This window comes from Eucyclogobius newberryi, unplaced genomic scaffold (assembly GCF_026437365.1).
Source record: "Eucyclogobius newberryi isolate DKJ021-1_F unplaced genomic scaffold, fEucNew1.0.hap1 SCAF_45, whole genome shotgun sequence".
Classification (NCBI taxonomy): Eukaryota; Metazoa; Chordata; class Actinopteri; order Gobiiformes; family Gobiidae; genus Eucyclogobius; species Eucyclogobius newberryi.
The window spans coordinates 530161-554298 of record NW_027316112.1 but is presented as its reverse complement, the minus strand read 5'-3'; the positions used below and the strand labels follow the sequence as shown (position 1 = coordinate 554298).

At 57.2% G+C, this 24138-nt stretch overlaps 2 protein-coding genes across 2 annotated transcripts in view; both read left to right on the top strand.

Moving 5' to 3' along the window:
• The window catches only part of LOC140380214 (sorting nexin-6), a 31836-nt gene extending 18948 nt beyond the window's left edge, over positions 1-12888 (top strand). Inside the window, exons 8-14 of the mRNA XM_072464378.1 lie at positions 2300-2405; positions 2547-2622; positions 4215-4254; positions 4346-4432; positions 9440-9599; positions 12048-12133; positions 12252-12888. Of these exons, the coding sequence (XP_072320479.1) occupies positions 2300-2405; positions 2547-2622; positions 4215-4254; positions 4346-4432; positions 9440-9599; positions 12048-12133; positions 12252-12305 (609 nt within the window). The 3' untranslated portion in view covers positions 12306-12888. The remainder of the gene's footprint in view (positions 1-2299; positions 2406-2546; positions 2623-4214; positions 4255-4345; positions 4433-9439; positions 9600-12047; positions 12134-12251) is intronic.
• Positions 12889-13793: 905 nt separating this feature from the next.
• Positions 13794-23252, top strand: LOC140380206 (proteasome subunit alpha type-3-like). The gene is made up of 10 exons (XM_072464369.1): positions 13794-13898; positions 14655-14737; positions 14830-14953; positions 15231-15332; positions 15465-15538; positions 17795-17867; positions 22358-22423; positions 22497-22543; positions 22806-22873; positions 23145-23252. Exons 1-10 carry the CDS (start codon positions 13878-13880, stop codon positions 23213-23215), a joined length of 729 nt encoding a protein of 242 aa, XP_072320470.1. The 5' UTR covers positions 13794-13877; the 3' UTR covers positions 23216-23252.
• Positions 23253-24138: the final 886 nt, after the last annotated feature.

Genomic DNA, 24138 nt, shown 5'->3' with positions numbered 1-24138 from the left:
CAGCTTCAGCCTGAGCTTCAGCTTCAACCTGAGCTTGTGCTTCAGCCTGAGCTTCAGCCTGAGCTTCAGTCTGAGCTTCAGCTTCAGTCTGAGCTTCAGTCTAAGCTTCAGCTTCAGTCTGAGCTTCAGTCTGAGCTTCAGCCTGAGCTTCAGCTTCAGTCTGAGCTTCAGTCTGAGCTTCAGCTTCAGTCTGAGCTTCAGTCTGAGCTTCAGCTTCAGTCTGAGCTTCAGTCTGAGCTTCAGCTTCAGCCTGAACTTCAGCTTCAGCCTGAGCTTCAGCTTCAGCCTGAGCTTCAGCCTGAGCTTCAGCTTCAGCCTGAGCTTCAGTCTGAGCTTCAGCTTCAGTCTGAGCTTCAGCTTCAGTCTGAGCTTCAGTCTGAGCTTCAGTCTGAGCTTCAGCTTCAGTCTGAGCTTCAGTCTGAGCTTCAGTCTGAGCTTCAGTCTGAGCTTCAGCTTCAGTCTGAGCTTCAGTCTGAGCTTCAGTCTGAGCTTCAGCTTCAGTCTGAGCTTCAGTCTGAGCTTCAGCTTCAGTCTGAGCTTCAGTCTGAGCTTCAGCTTCAGTCTGAGCTTCAGTCTGAGCTTCAGCTTCAGTCTGAGCTTCAGTCTGAGCTTCAGCTTCAGTCTGAGCTTCAGTCTGAGCTTCAGCTTCAGTCTGAGCTTCAGCTTCAGCCTGAGCTTCAGCTTCAGCCTGAGCTTCTGTCTGAGCTTCAGCTTCAGTCTGAGCTTCAGCTTCAGCCTGAGCTTCAGCTTCAGCCTGAGCTTCAGCCTGAGCTTCAGCTTCAGTCTGAGCTTCAGCTTCAGTCTGAGCTTCAGCTTCAGTCTGAGCTTCAGTCTAAGCTTCAGCCTGAGCTTCAGCTTCAGTCTGAGCTTCAGCTTCAGTCTGAGCTTCAGTCTGAGCTTCAGCCTGAGCTTCAGCTTCAGTCTGAGCTTCAGTCTAAGCTTCAGCCTGAGCTTCAGCTTCAGTCTGAGCTTCAGCTTCAGTCTGAGCTTCAGTCTGAGCTTCAGCTTCAGTCTGAGCTTCAGTCTGAGCTTCAGCTTCAGTCTGAGCTTCAGTCTGAGCTTCAGTCTGAGCTTCAGCTTCAGTCTGAGCTTCAGCTTCAGTCTGAGCTTCAGTCTGAGCTTCAGTCTGAGCTTCAGTCTGAGCTTCAGTCTGAGCTTCAGCTTCAGTCTGAGCTTCAGTCTGAGCTTCAGCTTCAGTCTGAGCTTCAGTCTGAGCTTCAGCTTCAGCCTGAGCTTCAACGTCAGCCTGAGCTTCAACGTCAGCCTGAGCTTCAGCTTCAGTCTGAGCTTCAGCTTCAGTCTGAGCTTCAGCTTCAGCCTGAGCTTCAGCTTCAGCCTGAGCTTCAGCCTGAGCTTCAGCTTCAGTCTGAGCTTCAGCTTCAGCCTGAGCTTCAGCTTCAGCCTGAGCTTCAGCTTCAGCCTGAGCTTCAGTCTGAGCTTCAGCTTCAGTCTGAGCTTCAGTCTGAGCTTCAGCTTCAGTCTGAGCTTCAGCTTCAGTCTGAGCTTCAGCCTGAGCTTCAGCTTCAGTCTGAGCTTCAGCTTCAGCCTGAGCTTCAGCCTGAGCTTCAGCTTCAGTCTGAGCTTCAGCTTCAGCCTGAGCTTCAGCTTCAGCCTGAGCTTCAGCTTCAGCCTGAGCTTCAGCTTCAGCCTGAGCTTCAGCCTGAGCTTCAGCCTGAGCTTCAGCTTCAGCCTGAGCTTCAGCCTGAGCTTCAGCTTCAGTCTGAGCTTCAGTCTGAGCTTCAGCCTGAGCTTCAGCTTCAGTCTGAGCTTCAGCTTCAGTCTGAGCTTCAGTCTGAGCTTCAGCTTCAGTCTGAGCTTCAGTCTAAGCTTCAGCCTGAGCTTCAGCTTCAGTCTGAGCTTCAGTCTAAGCTTCAGCCTGAGCTTCAGCTTCAGTCTGAGCTTCAGCCTGAGCTTCAGCTTCAGTCTGAGCTTCAGCTTCAGTCTGAGCTTCAGTCTGAGCTTCAGCTTCAGTCTGAGCTTCAGCCTGAGCTTCAGCTTCAGCCTGAGCTTCTGCTTCAGCCTGAACTTCAGCTTCAGCCTGAGCTTCAGCTTCAGCCTGAGCTTGAGCTTCAGCCTGAGCTTCAGCCTGAGCTTCAGCTTCAGCCTGAGCTTCAGCTTCAGCCTGAGCTTCAGACTGAGCTTCAGCTTCAGTCTGAGCTTCAGTCTAAGCTTCAGCCTGAGCTTCAGCTTCAGTCTGAGCTTCAGTCTGAGCTTCAGTCTGAGCTTCAGTCTGAGCTTCAGCTTCAGCTTGAGCTTCAGCTTCAGCTTCAGTCTGAGCTTGAACTGAGTTTTTTTCCAGGACGTGGACGACTTCTTCGAGCACGAGAAGACGTTCCTGTTGGAGTATCACACCAGAGTGAAAGACGCTTCTGCCAAATCCGACCGGATGATCCGCTCCCACAAAAGTACGACCTCTGACCTCTGACCTGCGCCTGGGGCATGATGGGAAGTGTAGTGAGCCCAGGGCATGATGGGAAGTGTAGTGAGCCCAGGGCATGATGGGAAGTGAGCCCAGGGCATGATGGGAAGTGTGGTTTGTGTTTCAGACGCTGCAGACGACATCAACAGAATCGCTTCCACACTTTACACTCTGGGAACACAAGACGGAACTGAACTGTGCAAGTACGATGCCCCGCCCACACCACACACAATGCTGCGCTGTGATTGGTCCGGTCTCAGCCGTCTTCACCTCCCTCTGACCCTATGACTCTGACCCTATGACTCTGACCCTATGACTCTGACCCTATGACTCTCTGACCCTATGACTCTCCGACCCTATGACTCTCTGACCCTATGACCCTCTGACCCTATGACTCTCCGACCCTCTGACTCTCCGACCCTCTGACCCTATGACCCTATGACTCTCTGACCCTATGTCTGACCCTATGACTCTGACTCTCTGACCCTATGACTCTCTGACCCTATGACTCTCTGACCCTATGACTCTCTGACCCTATGAACCTCTGACCCTCTGACCCTATGACTCTCTGACCCTATGACTCTCTGACCCTATGACTCTCTGACCCTCTGACCTTATGACTCTCTGACCCTATGACTCTCTGACCCTATGACTCGCTGACCCTATGACTCTGACCCTATGACTCTGACCCTATGACTCTCTGACCCTATGACTCTCTGACCCTATGACTCTCTGACCCTATGACCCTATGACTCTCTGACCCTATGACTCTCTGACCCTATGACTCTCTGACCCTCTGACCTTATGACTCTCTGACCCTATGACTCTCTGACCCTATGACCCTCTAACCCTATGACTCTCTGACCCTATGACCCTCTGACCTTATGACTCTCTGACCCTATGACTCTCTGACCCTATGACCCTCTGACCCTATGACCCTCTGACCCTCTGACCTTATGACTCTCTGACCCTATGACCCTCTGACCTTATGACTCTCTGACCCTATGACTCTCTGACCCTATGACTCTCTGACCCTCTGACCTTATGACTCTCTGACCCTATGACTCTCTGACCCTATGACTCGCTGACCCTATGACTCTGACCCTATGACTCTGACCCTATGCCTCTCTGACTCTCTCCCGGACCTCGCGGAGGCCCCGGACCCCGCGGAGGCCCCGGACCCCGCGGAGGCCCCGGACCCCGCGGAGGCCCCGGACCCCGCGGAGGCCCCGGACCCCGCGGAGGCCCCGGACCCCGCGGAGGCCCCGGACCCCGAGGAGGCCCCGGACCTCACGGAGGCCCCGGACCCCGCGGAGGCCCCGGACCCCGCGGAGGCCCCGGACCCCGCGGAGGCCCCGGACCCCGCGGAGGCCCCGGACCTCGCGGAGGCCCCGGACCCCGCGGAGGCCCCGGACCCCGCGGAGGCCCCGGACCCCGAGGAGGCCCCGGACCCCGAGGAGGCCCCGGACCTCACGGAGGCCCCGGACCTCACGGAGGCCCCGGACCCCACGGAGGCCCCGGACCCCACGGAGGCCCCGGACCTCACATTACATCTGCAGTCACTGTTTTTAAATGAAAACTAAAGTCAGATTTTCCATTTTCAGTCTTAGATTTAGTCTTTGCTTTTTGAGTTTGACTTAAACATTTAAACATGAACTTTATGTTTAAATATTTATATGTTTAAATATTTATGTTTTAATATTTATGTTTTAATATTTATGTTTTAATATTTATATGTTTTAATATTTATATGTTTTAATGTTTATATGTTTGTTTTCTTGTGTTTGTGTTCCAGGTTTTTCCTCAAAGTCTCAGAGCTGTTTGAGAAAACTCGGGTCAGTTTTGATCATAATATTTAATAATAACATTTAATCCTGTAAAAATGTTCAAATGGATGAAATAAAAGCTCATGTTTGACTTTTGTAGAAAATCGAGGCCCGAGTCGCGGCTGATGAAGATCTGAAACTGGCCGATCTGCTCAAGTATTATCTGAGAGAGTCCCAGGCCGCCAAGGTACAGCCCCGTCACCACGGCAACGCCTTATACATGTTCTATGTGAGGGCGTGTGAGGGCCGGGCGAGGCGTGTGAGGGCGTGTGAGGGCGTGTGAGGGCCGGGCGAGGCGTGTGAGGGCGTGTGAGGGCGTGTGAGGGCCGGGCGAGGCGTGTGAGGGCGTGTGAGGGCCGGGCGAGGCGTGTGAGGGCGTGTGAGGGCCGGGCGAGGCGTGTGAGGGCGTGTGAGGGCCGGGCGAGGCGTGTGAGGGCGTGTGAGGGCCGGGCGAGGCGTGTGAGGGCCGGGCGAGGCGTGTGAGGGCGTGTGAGGGCCGGGCGAGGCGTGTGAGGGCCGGGCGAGGCGTGTGAGGGCGTGTGAGGGCCGGGCGAGGCGTGTGAGGGGTTTAGTTGTGCGGGACACATGCCTTTGACAGCTCTCGTGTCGTGTTCTCATGTTCTCATGTTCTCATGGCGTGTTCTCGTGTTCTCATGGCGTGTTCTCATGTTCTCATGGCGTGTTCTCGTGTTCTCATGGCGTGTTCTCATGGCGTGTTCTCATGGCGTGTTCTCGTGTTCTCGTGGCGTGTTCTCGTGGCGTGTTCTCGTGGCGTGTTCTCATGGCGTGTTCTCATGGCGTGTTCTCATGGCGTGTTCTCATGGCGTGTTCTCGTGTTCTCATGGCGTGTTCTCATGGCGTGTTCTCATGGCGTGTTCTCATGGCGTGTTCTCGTGTTCTCATGGCGTGTTCTCATGGCGTGTTCTCGTGTTCTCATGGCGTGTTCTCGTGTTCTCATGGCGTGTTCTCATGGCGTGTTCTCGTGTTCTCATGGCGTGTTCTCATGGCGTGTTCTCATGGCGTGTTCTCATGGCGTGTTCTCATGGCTTGTTCTCATGGCGTGTTCTCATGGCGTGTTCTCGTGTTCTCATGGCGTGTTCTCATGGCGTGTTCTCATGGCGTGTTCTCATGGCGTGTTCTCATGGCGTGTTCTCATGGCGTGTTCTCATGGCGTGTTCTCATGGCGTGTTCTCATGGCGTGTTCTCATGGCGTGTTCTCATGGCGTGTTCTCGTGTTCTCATGGCGTGTTCTCATGGCGTGTTCTCGTGTTCTCATGGCGTGTTCTCATGGCGTGTTCTCGTGTTCTCATGGCGTGTTCTCATGGCGTGTTCTCATGGCGTGTTCTCGTGTTCTCATGGCGTGTTCTCATGGCGTGTTCTCGTGTTCTCATGGCGTGTTCTCATGGCGTGTTCTCATGGCGTGTTCTCGTGTTCTCATGGCGTGTTCTCATGGCGTGTTCTCGTGTTCTCATGGCGTGTTCTCGTGTTCTCATGGCGTGTTCTCATGGCGTGTTCTCATGGCGTGTTCTCGTGTTCTCATGGCGTGTTCTCATGGCGTGTTCTCATGGCTTGTTCTCATGGCGTGTTCTCATGGCGTGTTCTCGTGTTCTCATGGCGTGTTCTCATGGCGTGTTCTCGTGTTCTCATGGCGTGTTCTCGTGTTCTCATGGCGTGTTCTCGTGTTCTCATGGCGTGTTCTCGTGTTCTCATGGCGTGTTCTCATGGCGTGTTCTCATGGCGTGTTCTCGTGTTCTCATGGCGTGTTCTCATGGCTTGTTCTCATGGCGTGTTCTCATGGCGTGTTCTCGTGTTCTCATGGCGTGTTCTCATGGCGTGTTCTCATGGCGTGTTCTCATGGCGTGTTCTCATGGCGTGTTCTCGTGTTCTCATGGCGTGTTCTCATGGCGTGTTCTCATGGCGTGTTCTCATGGCGTGTTCTCGTGTTCTCATGGCGTGTTCTCATGGCGTGTTCTCATGGCGTGTTCTCATGGCGTGTTCTCATGGCGTGTTCTCATGGCGTGTTCTCGTGTTCTCATGGCGTGTTCTCATGGCGTGTTCTCATGGCGTGTTCTCATGGCGTGTTCTCGTGTTCTCATGGCGTGTTCTCGTGTTCTCATGGCGTGTTCTCATGGCGTGTTCTCGTGTTCTCATGGCGTGTTCTCATGGCGTGTTCTCATGGCGTGTTCTCGTGTTCTCATGGCGTGTTCTCATGGCGTGTTCTCATGGCGTGTTCTCGTGTTCTCATGGCGTGTTCTCATGGCGTGTTCTCGTGTTCTCATGGCGTGTTCTCATGGCGTGTTCTCATGGCGTGTTCTCGTGTTCTCATGGCGTGTTCTCATGGCGTGTTCTCATGGCGTGTTCTCATGGCTTGTTCTCATGGCGTGTTCTCGTGTTCTCATGGCGTGTTCTCATGGCGTGTTCTCGTGTTCTCATGGCGTGTTCTCATGGCGTGTTCTCGTGTTCTCATGGCGTGTTCTCATGGCGTGTTCTCGTGTTCTCATGGCGTGTTCTCATGGCGTGTTCTCATGGCGTGTTCTCGTGTTCTCATGGCGTGTTCTCATGGCGTGTTCTCATGGCGTGTTCTCATGGCGTGTTCTCATGGCGTGTTCTCATGGCTTGTTCTCATGGCGTGTTCTCATGGCGTGTTCTCATGGCGTGTTCTCATGGCTTGTTCTCGTGTTCTCATGGCGTGTTCTCATGGCGTGTTCTCATGGCTTGTTCTCATGGCTTGTTCTCATGGCTTGTTCTCGTGTTCTCATGGCGTGTTCTCATGGCGTGTTCTCATGGCGTGTTCTCATGGCGTGTTCTCATGGCGTGTTCTCATGGCTTGTTCTCGTGTTCTCATGGCGTGTTCTCATGGCGTGTTCTCATGGCGTGTTCTCATGGCTTGTTCTCGTGTTCTCATGGCGTGTTCTCATGGCGTGTTCTCATGGCTTGTTCTCGTGTTCTCATGGCGTGTTCTCATGGCGTGTTCTCATGGCGTGTTCTCGTGTTCTCATGGCGTGTTCTCATGGCGTGTTCTCGTGTTCTCATGGCGTGTTCTCATGGCGTGTTCTCATGGCGTGTTCTCATGGCGTGTTCTCATGGCGTGTTCTCGTGTTCTCATGGCGTGTTCTCATGGCGTGTTCTCGTGTTCTCATGGCGTGTTCTCATGGCGTGTTCTCGTGTTCTCATGGCGTGTTCTCATGGCGTGTTCTCGTGTTCTCATGGCGTGTTCTCATGGCGTGTTCTCATGGCTTGTTCTCATGGCGTGTTCTCATGGCGTGTTCTCGTGTTCTCATGGCGTGTTCTCATGGCGTGTTCTCGTGTTCTCATGGCGTGTTCTCATGGCGTGTTCTCGTGTTCTCATGGCGTGTTCTCATGGCGTGTTCTCGTGTTCTCATGGCGTGTTCTCATGGCGTGTTCTCATGGCTTGTTCTCATGGCGTGTTCTCATGGCGTGTTCTCGTGTTCTCATGGCGTGTTCTCATGGCGTGTTCTCATGGCTTGTTCTCATGGCTTGTTCTCATGGCGTGTTCTCATGGCGTGTTCTCGTGTTCTCATGGCGTGTTCTCATGGCGTGTTCTCATGGCTTGTTCTCATGGCGTGTTCTCATGGCGTGTTCTCATGGCGTGTTCTCATGGCGTGTTCTCATGGCGTGTTCTCGTGTTCTCATGGCGTGTTCTCGTGTTCTCATGGCGTGTTCTCATGGCGTGTTCTCGTGTTCTCATGGCGTGTTCTCATGGCGTGTTCTCATGGCGTGTTCTCGTGTTCTCATGGCGTGTTCTCATGGCGTGTTCTCATGGCGTGTTCTCGTGTTCTCATGGCGTGTTCTCATGGCGTGTTCTCGTGTTCTCATGGCGTGTTCTCATGGCGTGTTCTCATGGCGTGTTCTCGTGTTCTCATGGCGTGTTCTCATGGCGTGTTCTCATGGCGTGTTCTCATGGCTTGTTCTCATGGCGTGTTCTCGTGTTCTCATGGCGTGTTCTCATGGCGTGTTCTCGTGTTCTCATGGCGTGTTCTCATGGCGTGTTCTCGTGTTCTCATGGCGTGTTCTCATGGCGTGTTCTCGTGTTCTCATGGCGTGTTCTCATGGCGTGTTCTCATGGCGTGTTCTCGTGTTCTCATGGCGTGTTCTCATGGCGTGTTCTCATGGCGTGTTCTCATGGCTTGTTCTCATGGCGTGTTCTCATGGCGTGTTCTCATGGCGTGTTCTCATGGCTTGTTCTCGTGTTCTCATGGCGTGTTCTCATGGCGTGTTCTCATGGCTTGTTCTCATGGCTTGTTCTCATGGCTTGTTCTCGTGTTCTCATGGCGTGTTCTCATGGCGTGTTCTCATGGCGTGTTCTCATGGCGTGTTCTCATGGCGTGTTCTCATGGCTTGTTCTCGTGTTCTCATGGCGTGTTCTCATGGCGTGTTCTCATGGCTTGTTCTCGTGTTCTCATGGCGTGTTCTCATGGCGTGTTCTCATGGCTTGTTCTCGTGTTCTCATGGCGTGTTCTCATGGCGTGTTCTCATGGCGTGTTCTCGTGTTCTCATGGCGTGTTCTCATGGCGTGTTCTCGTGTTCTCATGGCGTGTTCTCATGGCGTGTTCTCATGGCGTGTTCTCATGGCGTGTTCTCGTGTTCTCATGGCGTGTTCTCATGGCGTGTTCTCGTGTTCTCATGGCGTGTTCTCATGGCGTGTTCTCGTGTTCTCATGGCGTGTTCTCATGGCGTGTTCTCGTGTTCTCATGGCGTGTTCTCATGGCGTGTTCTCATGGCTTGTTCTCATGGCGTGTTCTCATGGCGTGTTCTCGTGTTCTCATGGCGTGTTCTCATGGCGTGTTCTCGTGTTCTCATGGCGTGTTCTCATGGCGTGTTCTCGTGTTCTCATGGCGTGTTCTCATGGCGTGTTCTCGTGTTCTCATGGCGTGTTCTCATGGCGTGTTCTCATGGCTTGTTCTCATGGCGTGTTCTCATGGCGTGTTCTCGTGTTCTCATGGCGTGTTCTCATGGCGTGTTCTCATGGCTTGTTCTCATGGCTTGTTCTCATGGCGTGTTCTCATGGCGTGTTCTCGTGTTCTCATGGCGTGTTCTCATGGCGTGTTCTCATGGCTTGTTCTCATGGCGTGTTCTCATGGCGTGTTCTCATGGCTTGTTCTCATGGCGTGTTCTCATGGCGTGTTCTCATGGCGTGTTCTCATGGCGTGTTCTCATGGCGTGTTGTTTTCAGGACCTTCTGTATCGGAGAAGTCGAGCGTTGGTGGATTATGAAAATGCAAACAAAGCTCTGGACAAAGCACGAGCAAAGAACAGAGACGTTCTTCAGGCCGAGACGAGCCAACAGCTCTGCTGCCACAAGTTTGAGAAGATCTCTGACAGCGCCAAGCAAGGTCAGAGGTCATGGAGGGTTCAGAGGTCATGGAGGGGTCAGAGGTCAGGGAGGGGTCAGAAAATTCCAGACACGTTTATTACACTGAGCCTTTTTTATTTTTCCTATCTTGACATGGCGGGCACATGACGTGTACATGACGGGCTCATGACGGGCACATGACGGGCACATGACGGGCACATGACGTGTACATGACGTGTACATGACGGGCACATGACGGGCACATGACGTGTACATGACGTGTACATGACGTGTACATGACGGGTACATGACGTGTACATGACGGGCACATGACGGGTACATGACGTGTACATGACGGGCACATGACGGGTACATGACGTGTACATGACGTGTACATGGCGGGCACATGACGGGCACATGACGGGCACATGACGGGTACATGACGTGTACATGACGGGCACATGACGGGCACATGACGGGCACATGACGGGTACATGACGTGTACATGACGGGCACATGACGGGCACATGACGGGCACATGACGTGTACATGACGTGCACATGACGGGCACATGACGGGCACATGACGTGTACATGACGTGTACATGACGGGTACATGACGTGTACATGACGGGCACATGACGGGTACATGACGTGTACATGACGGGCACATGACGGGCACATGACGTGTACATGACGTGTACATGGCGGGCACATGACGGGCACATGACGGGCACATGACGGGTACATGACGGGCACATGACGGGCACATGACGGGCACATGACGGGCACATGACGGGCACATGACGGGTACATGACGTGTACATGACGTGTACATGGCGGGCACATGACGGGCACATGACGGGCACATGACGGGTACATGACGTGTACATGACGGGCACATGACGGGCACATGACGGGCACATGACGGGTACATGACGGGTACATGACGGGCACATGACGGGCACATGACGTGTACATGACGGGCACATGACGGGCACATGACGGGCACATGACGTGTACATGACGTGTACATGACGGGCACATGACGGGCACATGACGGGCACATGACGTGTACATGACGTGTACATGACGGGTACATGACGTGTACATGACGGGCACATGACGGGTACATGACTTGTACATGACGGGCACATGACGGGCACATGACGTGTACATGACGTGTACATGGCGGGCACATGACGGGCACATGACGGGCACATGACGGGCACATGACGGGCACATGACGGGCACATGACGGGCACATGACGGGCACATGACGGGTACATGACGTGTACATGACGTGTACATGGCGGGCACATGACGGGCACATGACGGGCACATGACGGGTACATGACGTGTACATGACGGGCACATGACGGGCACATGACGGGCACATGACGGGTACATGACGGGTACATGACGGGCACATGACGGGCACATGACGGGCACATGACGGGCACATGACGGGTACATGACGGGTACATGACGTGTACATGACGGGCACATGACGGGCACATGACGTGTACATGACGTGTACATGACGTGTACATGGCGGGCACATGACGGGCACATGACGGGTACATGACGGGCACATGACGGGCACATGACGGGCACATGACGGGCACATGACGGGCACATGACGTGTACATGACGTGTACATGGCGGGCACATGACGGGCACATGACGTGTACATGACGGGCACATGACGGGCACATGACGGGCACATGACGGGCACATGACGGGTACATGACGGGCACATGACGGGCACATGACGGGTACATGACGGGTACATGACGGGCACATGACGGGCACATGACGGTACATGACGGTACATGACGGGTACATGACGGGTACATGACGGGTACATGACGGGCACATGACGGGTACATGACGGGTACATGACGGGCACATGACGGGCACATGACGTGTACATGACGGGCACATGACGGGCACATGACGGGTACATGACGGGCACATGGCGGGCACATAGCGGGTACATGATGGGCACATAACAGGTACATGACGGGCACATAGCGGGTACATGATGGGCACATAACGGGTACATGACGGGCACATGACGGGCACATGACGGGCACATGGCGGGCACATGACGGGCACATGGCGGGCACATAGCGGGTACATGATGGGCACATAACAGGTACATGACGGGCACATGACGGGCACATGGCGGGCACATGACGGGCACATGACGGGCACATGACGGGTACATGACGGGCACATGACGGGCACATAGCGGGCACATAGCGGGTACATGATGGGCACATAACAGGTACATGACGGGTACATGACGGGCACATGGCGGGCACATAGCGGGTACATGATGGGCACATAACAGGTACATGACGGGTACATGACGGGTACATGACGGGCACATGACGGGCACATGGCGGGCACATGACGGGTAGATGGCGGGTAATGATGTTCTTCTCTTCTTGATCAGATCCTTTGTTTGTTTTCTGGTTCAGAGCTGATCGACTTTAAGACGAGGAGAGTGTCTGCGTTCAGGAAGAACCTGGTGGAGCTGGCAGAGCTGGAGCTCAAACATGCCAAGGTCCAAACTCTTCTCTCGCTCTCGCTCTCTCGCTCTCTCTCTGTCTGTCTGTCTGTCTGTCTGTCTGTCTCTCTCTCTCTCTCTCTGGTTTGACTCTCTCTCTCTCTGGTTGTTTCAGGGGAACCTTCAGTTGTTGCAGAGCTGTCTGGGAGTTCTAAAAGGAAACACTTAGAACAAACTCTGCCATGCACCCGGCTCTAAACACCTTTAGACCGGGGTCAGGACCGGGGTCTGGACTGGGTTTAATGGTCTCATATTTTGCTACATTTCCTGTTTCAGGGCCACATTTATGATATTTTGTTTAAAATTACACTTTTTTGTTGAATCAGAACTCTTCCTGGAGGAGGCGGAGTCTGTCTCTCTGAAAGCCCCTCCCTCATTTCAAAGGGTCAAATCTTCTAAAAGGTGCTGGTCCTGGTCCTGGCTCTGGCTCTGGTTCTGACTCTGGCTCTGGTGCTCGTTCTGGTCCTGGCTCTGGTCTGACGCTGCACAAAAGGTTTTAGAAGAGCTGTGTAATTAAAGTGGGTCTGAACCGGGTCTGAACCAGGTCTAAACCGGGTCTGACGCAGCTGCAGGTCCTGGAGTAAACGGTTTTCTCGAGGCCTAGATTATGTCCGACTGAAGTCGATGTGTTCGATGTCTGTAAAAATAAACCACAGAAGCATGACTTGCCTTTTACACTTTATTATTTCTCATTTTTACTTTTCTGTAAATTTTACATTAAAACTTATTAAAATACTTTGAATTTAGACCAACTTTTCTGTTTGTTTCATTTGTCCACACGTCAGCTTCAGGATTAGGTCTAACTGAAGGCCTGGTTTAGACCTGGTTTAGACCTGGTTTAGACCAGGTTTAGACCTGGTTTAGACCTGGTTTAGACCTGGTTTAGTCCTGGTTTAGTCCTGGTTTAGTCCTGGTTTAGACCTGGTTTAGACCTGGTTTAGTCCTGGTTTAGACCTGGTTTAGACCTGGTTTAGACCTGGTTTTGTCCTGGTTTTGTCCTGGTTTAGACCTGGTTTTGTCCTGGTTTAGTCCTGGTTTAGACCTGGTTTAGTCCTGGTTTAGACCTGGTTTAGTCCTGGTTTAGACCTGGTTTAGACCTGGTTTAGTCCTGGTTTAGTGCTGATTTAGACCTGGTTTAGTCCTGGTTTAGACCTGGTTTAGTCCTGGTTTAGTCCTGGTTTAGACCTGGTTTAGACCTGGTTTAGTCCTGGTTTAGTCCTGGTTTAGTCCTGGTTTAGACCTGGTGTAAACTATATTGTAGATCATTCCTGTTTTATTTGCTGATGTCTTATTTTATGTATTTTGTTGTCACCAAAGACAATTTAAAAAATCACTAATAAAAGTGTAACATGAGGTCGTTTCTGAGTTTATGGAGGATTTGTCCTGCTGATGATTGACATGAGCAGATAGTGATATTTCAATGTTTAAATCCATAATGAGGAAGTGATGTTCACATTACATTTTTCACATAAAAATAGATCATAAAAATAACGATCGTGATCCTGGTCCTGGTCCTGGTCCTGGTCCTGGTCCTGGTCCTGGTCTATATAATTCAGTCACAAACATAATCATTGTTAAAATGACGCCGTTTTTTGTAAATTAAATATTTAATTCAATCAAAACATGATGATGGGAGGGCATCTGACACAGGGACGTGCAGCTGCAGTACCGCTTCTGTCCACACGGAGGTCTTTTCACCTCATGTGTGCAGTGCGCCTGCGCAGTCAGTGACACAGTGAGGATGAGCTCCATCGGCACCGGGGTGAGTTTCTGTCCTGTCCCGGTTCTACCCGGCTCTACCCGGCTCTACCCGGCTCTGTCCCGGCTCTGTCCTGACTTCAGCTCCCTTTGGCCCGGATTATGTTAAATGTGTTGATTCTGAGTGTTTATTTCAGCTCAGCCGCGGACTGCGAGCTGCTGCTGAGTCACAGCGAGCTAACAGGCTAATGCTAATGCTGACAAGCTAAAGCTATTTATTTATTTATTCTTTGTTTATGAACCTTTATTTACCCGGGTAAAGCCCCCGAAAAGACTCAACCTCTTATTCGAGTCTGTCCCGGATGAATGTGAACTTTATAATGAAACATTTGCACTTAAATAAAACATTCAGTAACAAAATGCTAATGCTAACAGGCTAAAGCTAAGTGACAAACGAAAACGAAACAAACTGTTTCATGTGAAAAACTAAAGCTTTGAAACATGATATATAGAATGAAAGTATATATTATGTTTTATAAATGAAAGAATCTGACAAAAGCCTCGTTTGTTTCTAAAATATTTTAAACGTTGCTGAACAACATGATTAAAGCTCTTTTGGAAACATTAAAGTACAAATATACTTTTGTTAAACATTCACTTTTGCACAAACGGAATGAATTGGTTTTGATGACTAACTCTGTGTTCGTAGTATTCGTAGTATTTGTAGTATTCGTAGTATTCGTAGTATTTGTAGTATTTGTAGTATTTGTAGTATTTGTAGTATTCGTAGTATTCTTCATCCTCATGTGTGTGTTTTCAGTACGATCTGTCGGCCTCCACCTTCTCCCCTGATGGACGCGTGTTCCAGGTGGAGTATGCCATGAAGGCGGTGGAGAACAGCAGGTACTCTTCAAGTACTCTGTGTACTCCCTCAGTACTGCCATCGGGGTCATGTGACTGTGTATTTGAAGTACTTTGTGTGTACTTTCCCTCAGTACTGCGATCGGGATCCGCTGTAAAGATGGAGTGGTGTTCGGAGTGGAGAAGCTGGTTCTCTCCAAACTTTATGAACAAGGATCAAACAAACGCATCTTCAACATCGACAGACACGTCGGCATGGTAACCACACCCACTGTCTCCATGGTGATGATACCCTGACATCACCATGGAAACACACTACAAACACATTTCACACTCGATCAAGTTTAAGAGAGAAGCACGAAGTAGTGTGGCTCTTCTCTGGCTGTAGTGTGGCTCTTCTCTGGCTGTAGTGTGGCTCTTCTCTGGCTGTAGTGTGGCTCTTCTCTGGCTGTAGTGTGGCTCTTCACGGGCTGTAGTGTGGCTCTTCACGGGCTGTAGTGTGGCTCTTCACGGGCTGTAGTGTGGCTCTTCACAGGCGGTCGCTGGTTTACTCGCCGACGCTCGTTCTTTGGCAGAAGTGGCTCGAGACGAAGCGTCAAACTTCAGATCAAACTACGGACACGACATTCCCCTGAAGGTAAAGACACGCCCGCAACACCGTGATTGTATCAATTCATTAAATAAAGACGATACATCTGTTTTATGTAAATGATTGACACTTCTCCAGGTGGATGTCATTACGGCTCATTTAAAGTGTTTGTTTGTGCAGCACCTGTCGGAGCGCGTGGCCATGTATGTTCACGCCTACACGCTGTACAGCGCCGTCCGGCCCTTCGGCTGCAGGTCAGAACACTCACTATAAGAACAACGCTGCGGTCAGTGTGCTGCTGCTGCTGCTGCGGTCAGTGTGCTGCTGCTGCTGCTGCTGCGGTCAGTGTGCTGCTACTGCTGCTGCGGTCAGTGTGCTGCTGCTGCTGCGGTCAGTGTGCTGCTGCTGCTGCGGTCAGTGTGCTGCTACTGCTGCTGCGGTCAGTGTGCTGCTACTGCTGCTGTGGTCAGTGTGCTGCTACTGCTGCTGCGGTCAGTGTGCTGCTGCTGCTGCTGCGGTCAGTGTGCTGCTGCTGCTGCTGCTGCGGTCAGTGTGCTGCTACTGCTGCTGCGGTCAGTGTGCTGCTACTGCTGCTGCGGTCAGTGTGCTGCTGCTGCTGCGGTCAGTGTGCTGCTACTGCTGCTGCGGTCAGTGTGCTGCTACTGCTGCTGTGGTCAGTGTGCTGCTACTGCTGCTGCGGTCAGTGTGCTGCTGCTGCTGCTGCGGTCAGTGTGCTGCTACTGCTGCTGTGGTCAGTGTGCTGCTACTGCTGCTGCGGTCAGTGTGCTGCTACTGCTGCTGCGGTCAGTGTGCTGCTACTGCTGCTGCGGTCAGTGTGCTGCTACTGCTGCTGCGGTCAGTGTGCTGCTACTGCTGCTGCGGTCAGTGTGCTGCTACTGCTGCTGCGGTCAGTGTGCTGCTACTGCTGCTGCTGCGGTCAGTGTGCTGCTACTGCTGCTGCTGCGGTCAGTGTGCTGCTACTGCTGCTGCTGCGGTCAGTGTGCTGCTACTGCTGCTGCTGCGGTCAGTGTGCTGCTACTGCTGCTGCTGCGGTCAGTGTGCTGCTACTGCTGCTGCTGCGGTCAGTGTGCTGCTACTGCTGCTGCTGCGGTCAGTGTGCTGCTGCTGCTGCGGTCAGTGTGCTGCTACTGCTGCGGTCAGTGTGCTGCTACTGCTGCGGTCAGTGTGCTGCTACTGCTGCGGTCAGTGTGCTGCTGCTGCGGTCAGTGTGCTGCTGCTGCGGTCAGTGTGCTGCTGCTGCTGCTGCGGTCAGTGTGCTGCTGCTGCGGTCAGTGTGCTGCTGCTGCTGCTGCGGTCAGTGTGCTGCTGCTGCTGCTGCGGTCAGTGTGCTGCTGCTGCTGCTGCGGTCAGTGTGCTGCTGCTGCTGCTGCGGTCAGTGTGCTGCTGCTGCTGCGGTCAGTGTGCTGCTGCGGTCAGTGTGCTGCTGCGGTCAGTGTGCTGCTGCGGTCAGTGTGCTGCTGCGGTCAGTGTGCTGCTGCGGTCAGTGTGCTGCTGCGGTCAGTGTGCTGCTGCTGCGGTCAGTGTGCTGCTGCTGCGGTCAGTGTGCTGCTGCTGCGGTCAGTGTGCTGCTGCTGCGGTCAGTGTGCTGCTGCTGCTGCTGCTGCTGCTGCTGCTGCTGCTGCTGCTGCTGCGGTCAGTGTGCGCTGCTGCTGCTGCGGTCAGTGTGCGCTGCTGCTGCGGTCAGTGTGCGCTGCTGCTGCTGCGGTCAGTGTGCGCTGCTGCTGCTGCGGTCAGTGTGCGCTGCTGCTGCTGCGGTCAGTGTGCGCTGCTGCTGCGGTCAGTGTGCGCTGCTGCTGCTGCGGTCAGTGTGCGCTGCTGCTGCGGTCAGTGTGCGCTGCTGCTGCGGTCAGTGTGCGCTGCTGCTGCGGTCAGTGTGCGCTGCTGCGGTCAGTGTGCGCTGCTGCGGTCAGTGTGCGCTGCTGCTGCTGCGGTCAGTGTGCTGCTGCTGCTGCTGCGGTCAGTGTGCGCTGCTGCTGCTGCGGTCAGTGTGCGCTGCTGCTGCGGTCAGTGTGCGCTGCTGCTGCGGTCAGTGTGCGCTGCTGCTGCGGTCAGTGTGCGCTGCTGCTGCGGTCAGTGTGCGCTGCTGCTGCTGCGGTCAGTGTGCGCTGCTGCTGCTGCGGTCAGTGTGCGCTGCTGCGGTCAGTGTGCGCTGCTGCGGTCAGTGTGCGCTGCTGCGGTCAGTGTGCGCTGCTGCGGTCAGTGTGCGCTGCTGCGGTCAGTGTGCTGCTGCTGCTGCTGCGGTCAGTGTGCGCTGCTGCTGCTGCGGTCAGTGTGCTGCTGCTGCTGCTGCGGTCAGTGTGCTGCTGCTGCTGCTGCGGTCAGTGTGCTGCTGCTGCTGCTGCGGTCAGTGTGCTGCTGCTGCGGTCAGTGTGCTGCTGCTGCGGTCAGTGTGCTGCTGCTGCGGTCAGTGTGCTGCTGCTGCGGTCAGTGTGCTGCTGCTGCTGCTGCGGTCAGTGTGCTGCTGCTGACCTGTGTTCTTTATGTTACAGTTTCATCCTGGGCTCGTATGACAAGGACGATGGGCCTCAGCTCTACATGGTGGATCCTTCTGGAATCTCATACGTGAGAAACTCTTCCTCTGCATCAAAACATGAGCCGCAAGCGGCATTGAGGGGCCCTCGCCCGCTGTCCTTCTATGACCTTATGACCCCTGTGGTCAAGTCTTGGACATAATGTTCTCTACGGCTCAGAGTCGGTAACACGGAAGTCTCACTCCAGATGTTTGTAAAAGTTCATGTTTGGTCAAACTGCTGAGTCATGCTTAGCTGTGATCCAATATGGCCGACATTGGATTGGCCGCAGTAACAGTGGGCGTGGCCAACACTGTTACTTCCCTTTACACTCTTGACCTCATTCTACCATCACTTTTATTTTGCAGTTTCTTTTCTCAATGCATTTTTCTGATCCTCTGGGGGCCCCTGATGCTCTGGGGGCCCCTGATGCTCTGGGGGCCCCTGATCCTCTGGGGGCCCCCTGATCCTCTGGGGCCCCCTGATCCTCTGGGGGCCCCTGATCCTCTGGGGGCCCCTGATCCTCTGGGGGCCCCCTGATCCTCTGGGGGCCCCTGACCCTCTGAAGTGGAGTTTTAGTAAAGACTGTGCTCGTGTCCGTGCTCGTGTCCGCGCTCGTGTCCGCGCTCGTGTCCGCGCTCGTGTCCGCGCTCGTGTCCGCGCTCGTGTCCGCGCTCGTGTCCGCGCTCGTGTCCGCGCTCGTGTCCGCGCTCGTGTCCGCGCTCGTGTCCGCGCTCCTGCCCGTGCTCGTGTCCGTGCTTGTGCTCGTGCCCGTGCTCGTGCTCGTGCCCGCGCTCGTGTCCGCGCTCGTGTCCGCGCTCGTGTCTGCGCTCGTGTCCGCGCTCCTGCCCGTGCCCGTGCCCGTGCTCGTGTCCGCGCTCGTGTCCGCGCTCGTGTCCGCGCTCGTGTCTGCGCTCGTGTCCGCGCTCCTGCCCGTGCCCGTGCTCGTGTCCGCGCTCGTGTCCGCGCTCGTGTCAGCGCTCGTGTCCGCGCTCGTGTCCGCGCTCGTGTCCGCGCTCGTGCCCGCGCTCGTGCCCGCGCTCGTGCCCGCGCTCGTGCCCGCGCTCGTGCCCGCGCTCGTGTCCGCGCTCGTGTCCGCGCTCCTGCCCGCGCCCGTGTCCGCGCTCGTGCCCGTGCCCGTGCCCGTGCTCGTGCTCGTGCCCGCGCTCGTGCCCGCGCTCGTGTCCGCGCTCGTGTCCGCGCTCGTGTCCGCGCTCGTGTCCGCGCTCCTGCCCGCGCCCGTGTCCGTGCTCGTGCCCGTGCTCGTGCTCGTGCCCGCGCTCGTGTCCGCGCTCGTGTCCGCGCTCGTGTCCGCGCTCGTGTCCGCGCTCGTGTCCGCGCTCGTGTCCGCGCTCGTGTCCGCGCTCGTGCCCGCGCTCGTGCCCGCGCTCGTGCCCGCGCTCGTGCCCGCGCTCGTGCCCGCGCTCGTGTCCGCGCTCGTGTCCGCGCTCGTGTCCGCGCTCCTGCCCGCGCCCGTGTCCGTGCTCGTGCCCGCGCTCGTGCCCGCGCTCGTGCCCGCGCTCGTGCCCGCGCTCGTGTCCGCGCTCGTGTCCGCGCTCGTGTCCGCGCTCGTGCCCGTGCCCGTGCTCGTGCCCGCGCTCGTGTCCGCGCTCGTGTCTGCGCTCGTGTCTGCGCTCGTGTCTGCGCTCGTGTCCGCGCTCCTGCCCGCGCTCGTGTCCGTGCTCCTGCCCGTGCCCGTGCTCGTGCCCGTGCCCGTGCTCGTGCCCGTGCCCGTGCTCGTGTCCGTGCTCGTGTCCGTGCTCGTGTCCGCGCTCGTGTCCGCGCTCGTGTCCGCGCTCGTGTCCGCGCTCGTGTCCGCGCTCGTGTCCGCGCTCGTGTCCGCGCTCGTGTCCGCGCTCGTGTCTGCGCTCGTGCTCGCGCTCGTGCCCGCGCTCGTGCCCGCGCTCGTGTCCGCGCTCGTGCCCGCGCTCGTGCACTTGCTCGTGCCCGTGCTCGTGCCCGCGCTCGTGTCCGCGCTCGTGTCTGCGCTCGTGTCTGCGCTCGTGTCTGCGCTCGTGTCCGCGCTCCTGCCCGTGCTCGTGTCCGTGCTCGTGCCCGTGCTCGTGTCCGCGCTCGTGCCCGTGCTCGTGTCCGTGCTCGTGCTCGTGCCCGTGCTCGTGCCCGTGCTCGTGCCCGCGCTCGTGTCCGCGCTCGTGTCCGCGCTCCTGCCCGTGCCCGTGCTCGTGTCCGCGCTCCTGCCCGTGCTCGTGTCCGTGCTCCTGCCCGTGCTCGTGTCCGTGCTCGTGCTCGTGTCCGCGCTCGTGTCCGCGCTCGTGTCCGCGCTCGTGCCCGCGCTCGTGTCCGCGCTCGTGCTCGTGCCCGTGTCCGTGCTCGCGCTCGTGCCCGTGCTCGTGTCCGCGCTCGTGTCCGCGCTCCTGCCCGTGCCCGTGTCCGTGCTCGTGCCCCTGCCCGTGCCCGTGCTCGTGCTCCTGCCCGTGCTCGTGTCCGCGCTCGTGTCCGCGCTCGTGTCCGCGCTCGTGTCCGCGCTCGTGTCCGCGCTCGTGTCCGCGTCGTGCCCGTGCTCGTGTCCGCGCTCGTGTCCGCGCTCGTGTCCGCGCTCGTGTCCGCGCTCGTGTCCGCGCTCGTGTCCGCGCTCGTGTCTGCGCTCGTGCCTGCCCGTGCTCGTGCCCGCGCTCGTGCCCGCGCTCGTGTCCGCGCTCGTGTCCGCGCTCGTGTCCGCGCTCGTGTCCGCGCTCCTGCCCGTGCCCGTGCCCGTGCTCGTGCCCGCGCTCGTGTCCGCGCTCGTGTCCGCGCTCGTGTCCGCGCTCGTGTCCGCGCTCGTGTCCGCGCTCGTGCCCGCGCTCGTGCCCGCGCTCGCGCTCGTGTCCGCGCTCGTGCTCGTGTCCGCGCTCGTGTCCGCGCTCGTGTCCGCGCTCGTGCCCGTGCCCGCGCTCGTGCCCGCGCTCGTGTCCGCGCTCGTGTCCGCGCTCGTGCCCGCGCTCGTGTCCGCGCTCGTGTCCGTGCTCGTGCCCGTGCCCGTGTCCGCGCTCGTGCCCGCGCTCGTGTCCGTGCTCGTGCTCGTGTCCGCGCTCGTGCCCGTGCTCGTGCCCGTGCCCGTGCTCGTGCCCGTGCTCGTGTCCGTGCTCGTGCCCGTGTCCGCGCTCGTGTCCGCGCTCGTGTCCGCGCTCGTGCCCGCGCTCGTGTCCGCGCTCGTGTCCGCGCTCGTGCTCGTGTCCGCGCTCGTGCTCGTGTCCGCGCTCGTGTCCGCGCTCGTGTCCGTGCTCGTGCCCGTGCCCGTGCTCGTGCCCGCGCTCGTGTCCGCGCTCGTGTCCGCGCTCGTGTCTGCGCTCGTGTCCGCGCTCCTGCCCGTGCCCGTGTCCGTGCTCCTGCCCGTGCCCGTGCTCGTGCCCGCGCTCGTGTCCGCGCTCGTGCTCGTGTCCGCGCTCGTGTCCGCGCTCGTGCCCGCGCTCGTGTCCGCGCTCGTGTCCGCGTCGTGCCCGCGCTCGTGTCCGTGCTCCTGCCCGTGCTCGTGCTCGTGTCCGCGCTCGTGCTCGTGTCCGCGCTCGTGTCCGCGCTCGTGTCCGTGCTCGTGTCCGCGCTCGTGCCCGCGCTCGTGCCCGCGCTCGCGCTCGTGTCCGCGCTCGTGCTCGTGTCCGCGCTCGTGTCCGCGCTCGTGTCCGCGCTCGTGCCCGTGCCCGCGCTCGTGCCCGCGCTCGTGTCCGCGCTCGTGTCCGCGCTCGTGTCCGCGCTCGTGCCCGCGCTCGTGTCCGCGCTCGTGTCCGTGCTCGTGCCCGTGCCCGTGTCCGCGCTCGTGCCCGCGCTCGTGTCCGTGCTCGTGCTCGTGTCCGCGCTCGTGCCCGTGCTCGTGCCCGTGCTCGTGCCCGTGCCCGTGCTCGTGTCCGTGCTCCTGCCCGTGCCCGTGCCCGCGCTCGTGTCCGCGCTCGTGCTCGTGTCCGCGCTCGTGTCCGCGCTCGTGCCCGCGCTCGTGTCCGCGCTCGTGTCCGCGCTCGTGTCCGCGCTCGTGTCCGCGCTCGTGTCCGCGCTCGTGCCCGCGCTCGTGTCCGCGCTCGTGTCCGTGCTCGTGCTCGTGTCCGCGCTCGTGCCCGCGCTCGTGTCCGCGCTCGTGTCCGCGCTCGTGTCCGCGCTCGTGCCCGCGCTCGTGTCCGCGCTCGTGTCCGTGCTCGTGCCCGTGCCCGTGTCCGCGCTCGTGCCCGCGCTCGTGTCCGTGCTCGTGCTCGTGTCCGCGCTCGTGCCCGTGCTCGTGCCCGTGCTCGTGCCCGTGCCCGTGCTCGTGTCCGTGCTCCTGCCCGTGCCCGTGCCCGCGCTCGTGTCCGCGCTCGTGCTCGTGTCCGCGCTCGTGTCCGCGCTCGTGCCCGCGCTCGTGTCCGCGCTCGTGTCCGCGCTCGTGTCCGCGCTCGTGTCCGCGCTCGTGTCCGCGCTCGTGCCCGCGCTCGTGTCCGCGCTCGTGTCCGTGCTCGTGCTCGTGTCCGCGCTCGTGTCCGTGCTCGTGCTCGTGTCCGCGCTCGTGTCCGCGCTCGTGTCCGCGCTCGTGTCCGTGCTCGTGCCCGTGCTCGTGCTCGTGCTCATGTCCGTGTGTTTCAGGGTTACTGGGGCTGTGCCATTGGAAAAGCTAAACAAGCGGCAAAGACAGAGATCGAGAAGCTTCAGGTCAGAGACTTTAAAGATCTAAGAGTTTAAGTCTCTGAACGTCACGTGTTTGAAACCAGACTTTGTGTTTCAGATGAAAGACATGACGTGTCGAGAGCTGCTCAAAGAAGTCGCCAAAATGTGAGTGTCACCACGACAATAAGAACAACAACAACAACTCCTCAAACCTGGAAGTGCCACGTCCAAACTCCCTCTAGAGGCCGACATCTGCACTACACTGGATATAATGCATTTTGTCCTGAAATTGGCATCAAAACTAAGTCTGTAAAACAGACCCCGCCCCCCAGAGCACAAAGATCATGTGTGAGCTGCATGAAGCTCCTCCCATGTGAGTGCAGTGGTGCATTGTGGGAGCTGTAGTCTGACTCTTGTTTGTGTTCAGAATCTACATTGTTCATGACGAGGTGAAAGACAAAGCCTTTGAGCTGGAGCTGAGCTGGGTCGGAGAAGGTCAGTGTCACATCATTAATGTTATTAACATGATTATTCATATTATTATGAATATTAATGAAGCTGGAACTACGAGGACAAAACCTGAAGTGAATTGTGTTAAATCAAATGTTAAAAAAAGAACCAATAAAACACTCTAGAAGCTTCAGTCACAGATGTGGAACAGTAAAATTATTAAGTTGCATCTGTCCTGACCTCTGACCTCGTGGTCTTTGGCTCCAGTGGAAGGGTCAGGCTGACCTCTGACCTCTTATTTACTGTTTCTGTCCAGTCACAAACGGACGACACGAGCTCGTCCCAAAAAACCTGAGAGAAGAGGCCGAGAAGTACGCCAAGGTATGACCCCTGACCCTCCTCTGCTCCTCCTCCGACCCTCCTCTGACCCTCCTCTGCTCCTCCTCTGCTCCTCCTCTGACCCTCTGACCCTCCTCTGCTCCTCCTCCGACCCTCCTCCGACCCTCCTCTGACCCTCCTCTGCTCCTCCTCTGCTCCTCCTCTGACCCTCTGACCCTCCTCTGCTCCTCCTCCGACCCTCCTCCGACCCTCCTCTGACCCTCCTCTGCTCCTCCTCTGACCCTCTGACCCTCCTCTGCTCCTCCTCCGACCCTCCTCCGACCCTCCTCTGACCCTCCTCTGCTCCTCCTCTGACCCTCTGACCCCCCTCTGCTCCTCCTCCGACCCTCCTCCGACCCTCCTCTGACCCTCCTCTGCTCCTCCTCCGACCCTCCTCCGACCCTCCTCTGACCCTCCTCTGCTCCTCCTCTGACCCTCTGACCCTCCTCTGCTCCTCCTCCGACCCTCCTCCGACCCTCCTCTGACCCTCCTCTGCTCCTCCTCCGACCCTCCTCTGACCCTCCTCTGCTCCTCCTCTGCTCCTCCTCTGACCCTCTGACCCTCCTCTGCTCCTCCTCCGACCCTCCTCTGCTCCTCCTCCGACCCTCCTCCGACCCTCCTCTGACCCTCCTCTGCTCCTCCTCTGCTCCTCCTCTGACCCTCTGACCCTCCTCTGCTCCTCCTCCGACCCTCCTCCGACCCTCCTCTGACCCTCCTCTGCTCCTCCTCCGACCCTCCTCCGACCCTCCTCTGACCCTCCTCTGCTCCTCCTCTGCTCCTCCTCTGACCCTCTGACCCTCCTCTGCTCCTCCTCCGACCCTCCTCTGACCCTCCTCTGCTCCTCCTCTGCTCCTCCTCTGACCCTCCTCTGCTCCTCCTCCGACCCTCCTCTGCTCCTCCTCCGACCCTCCTCCGACCCTCCTCTGACCCTC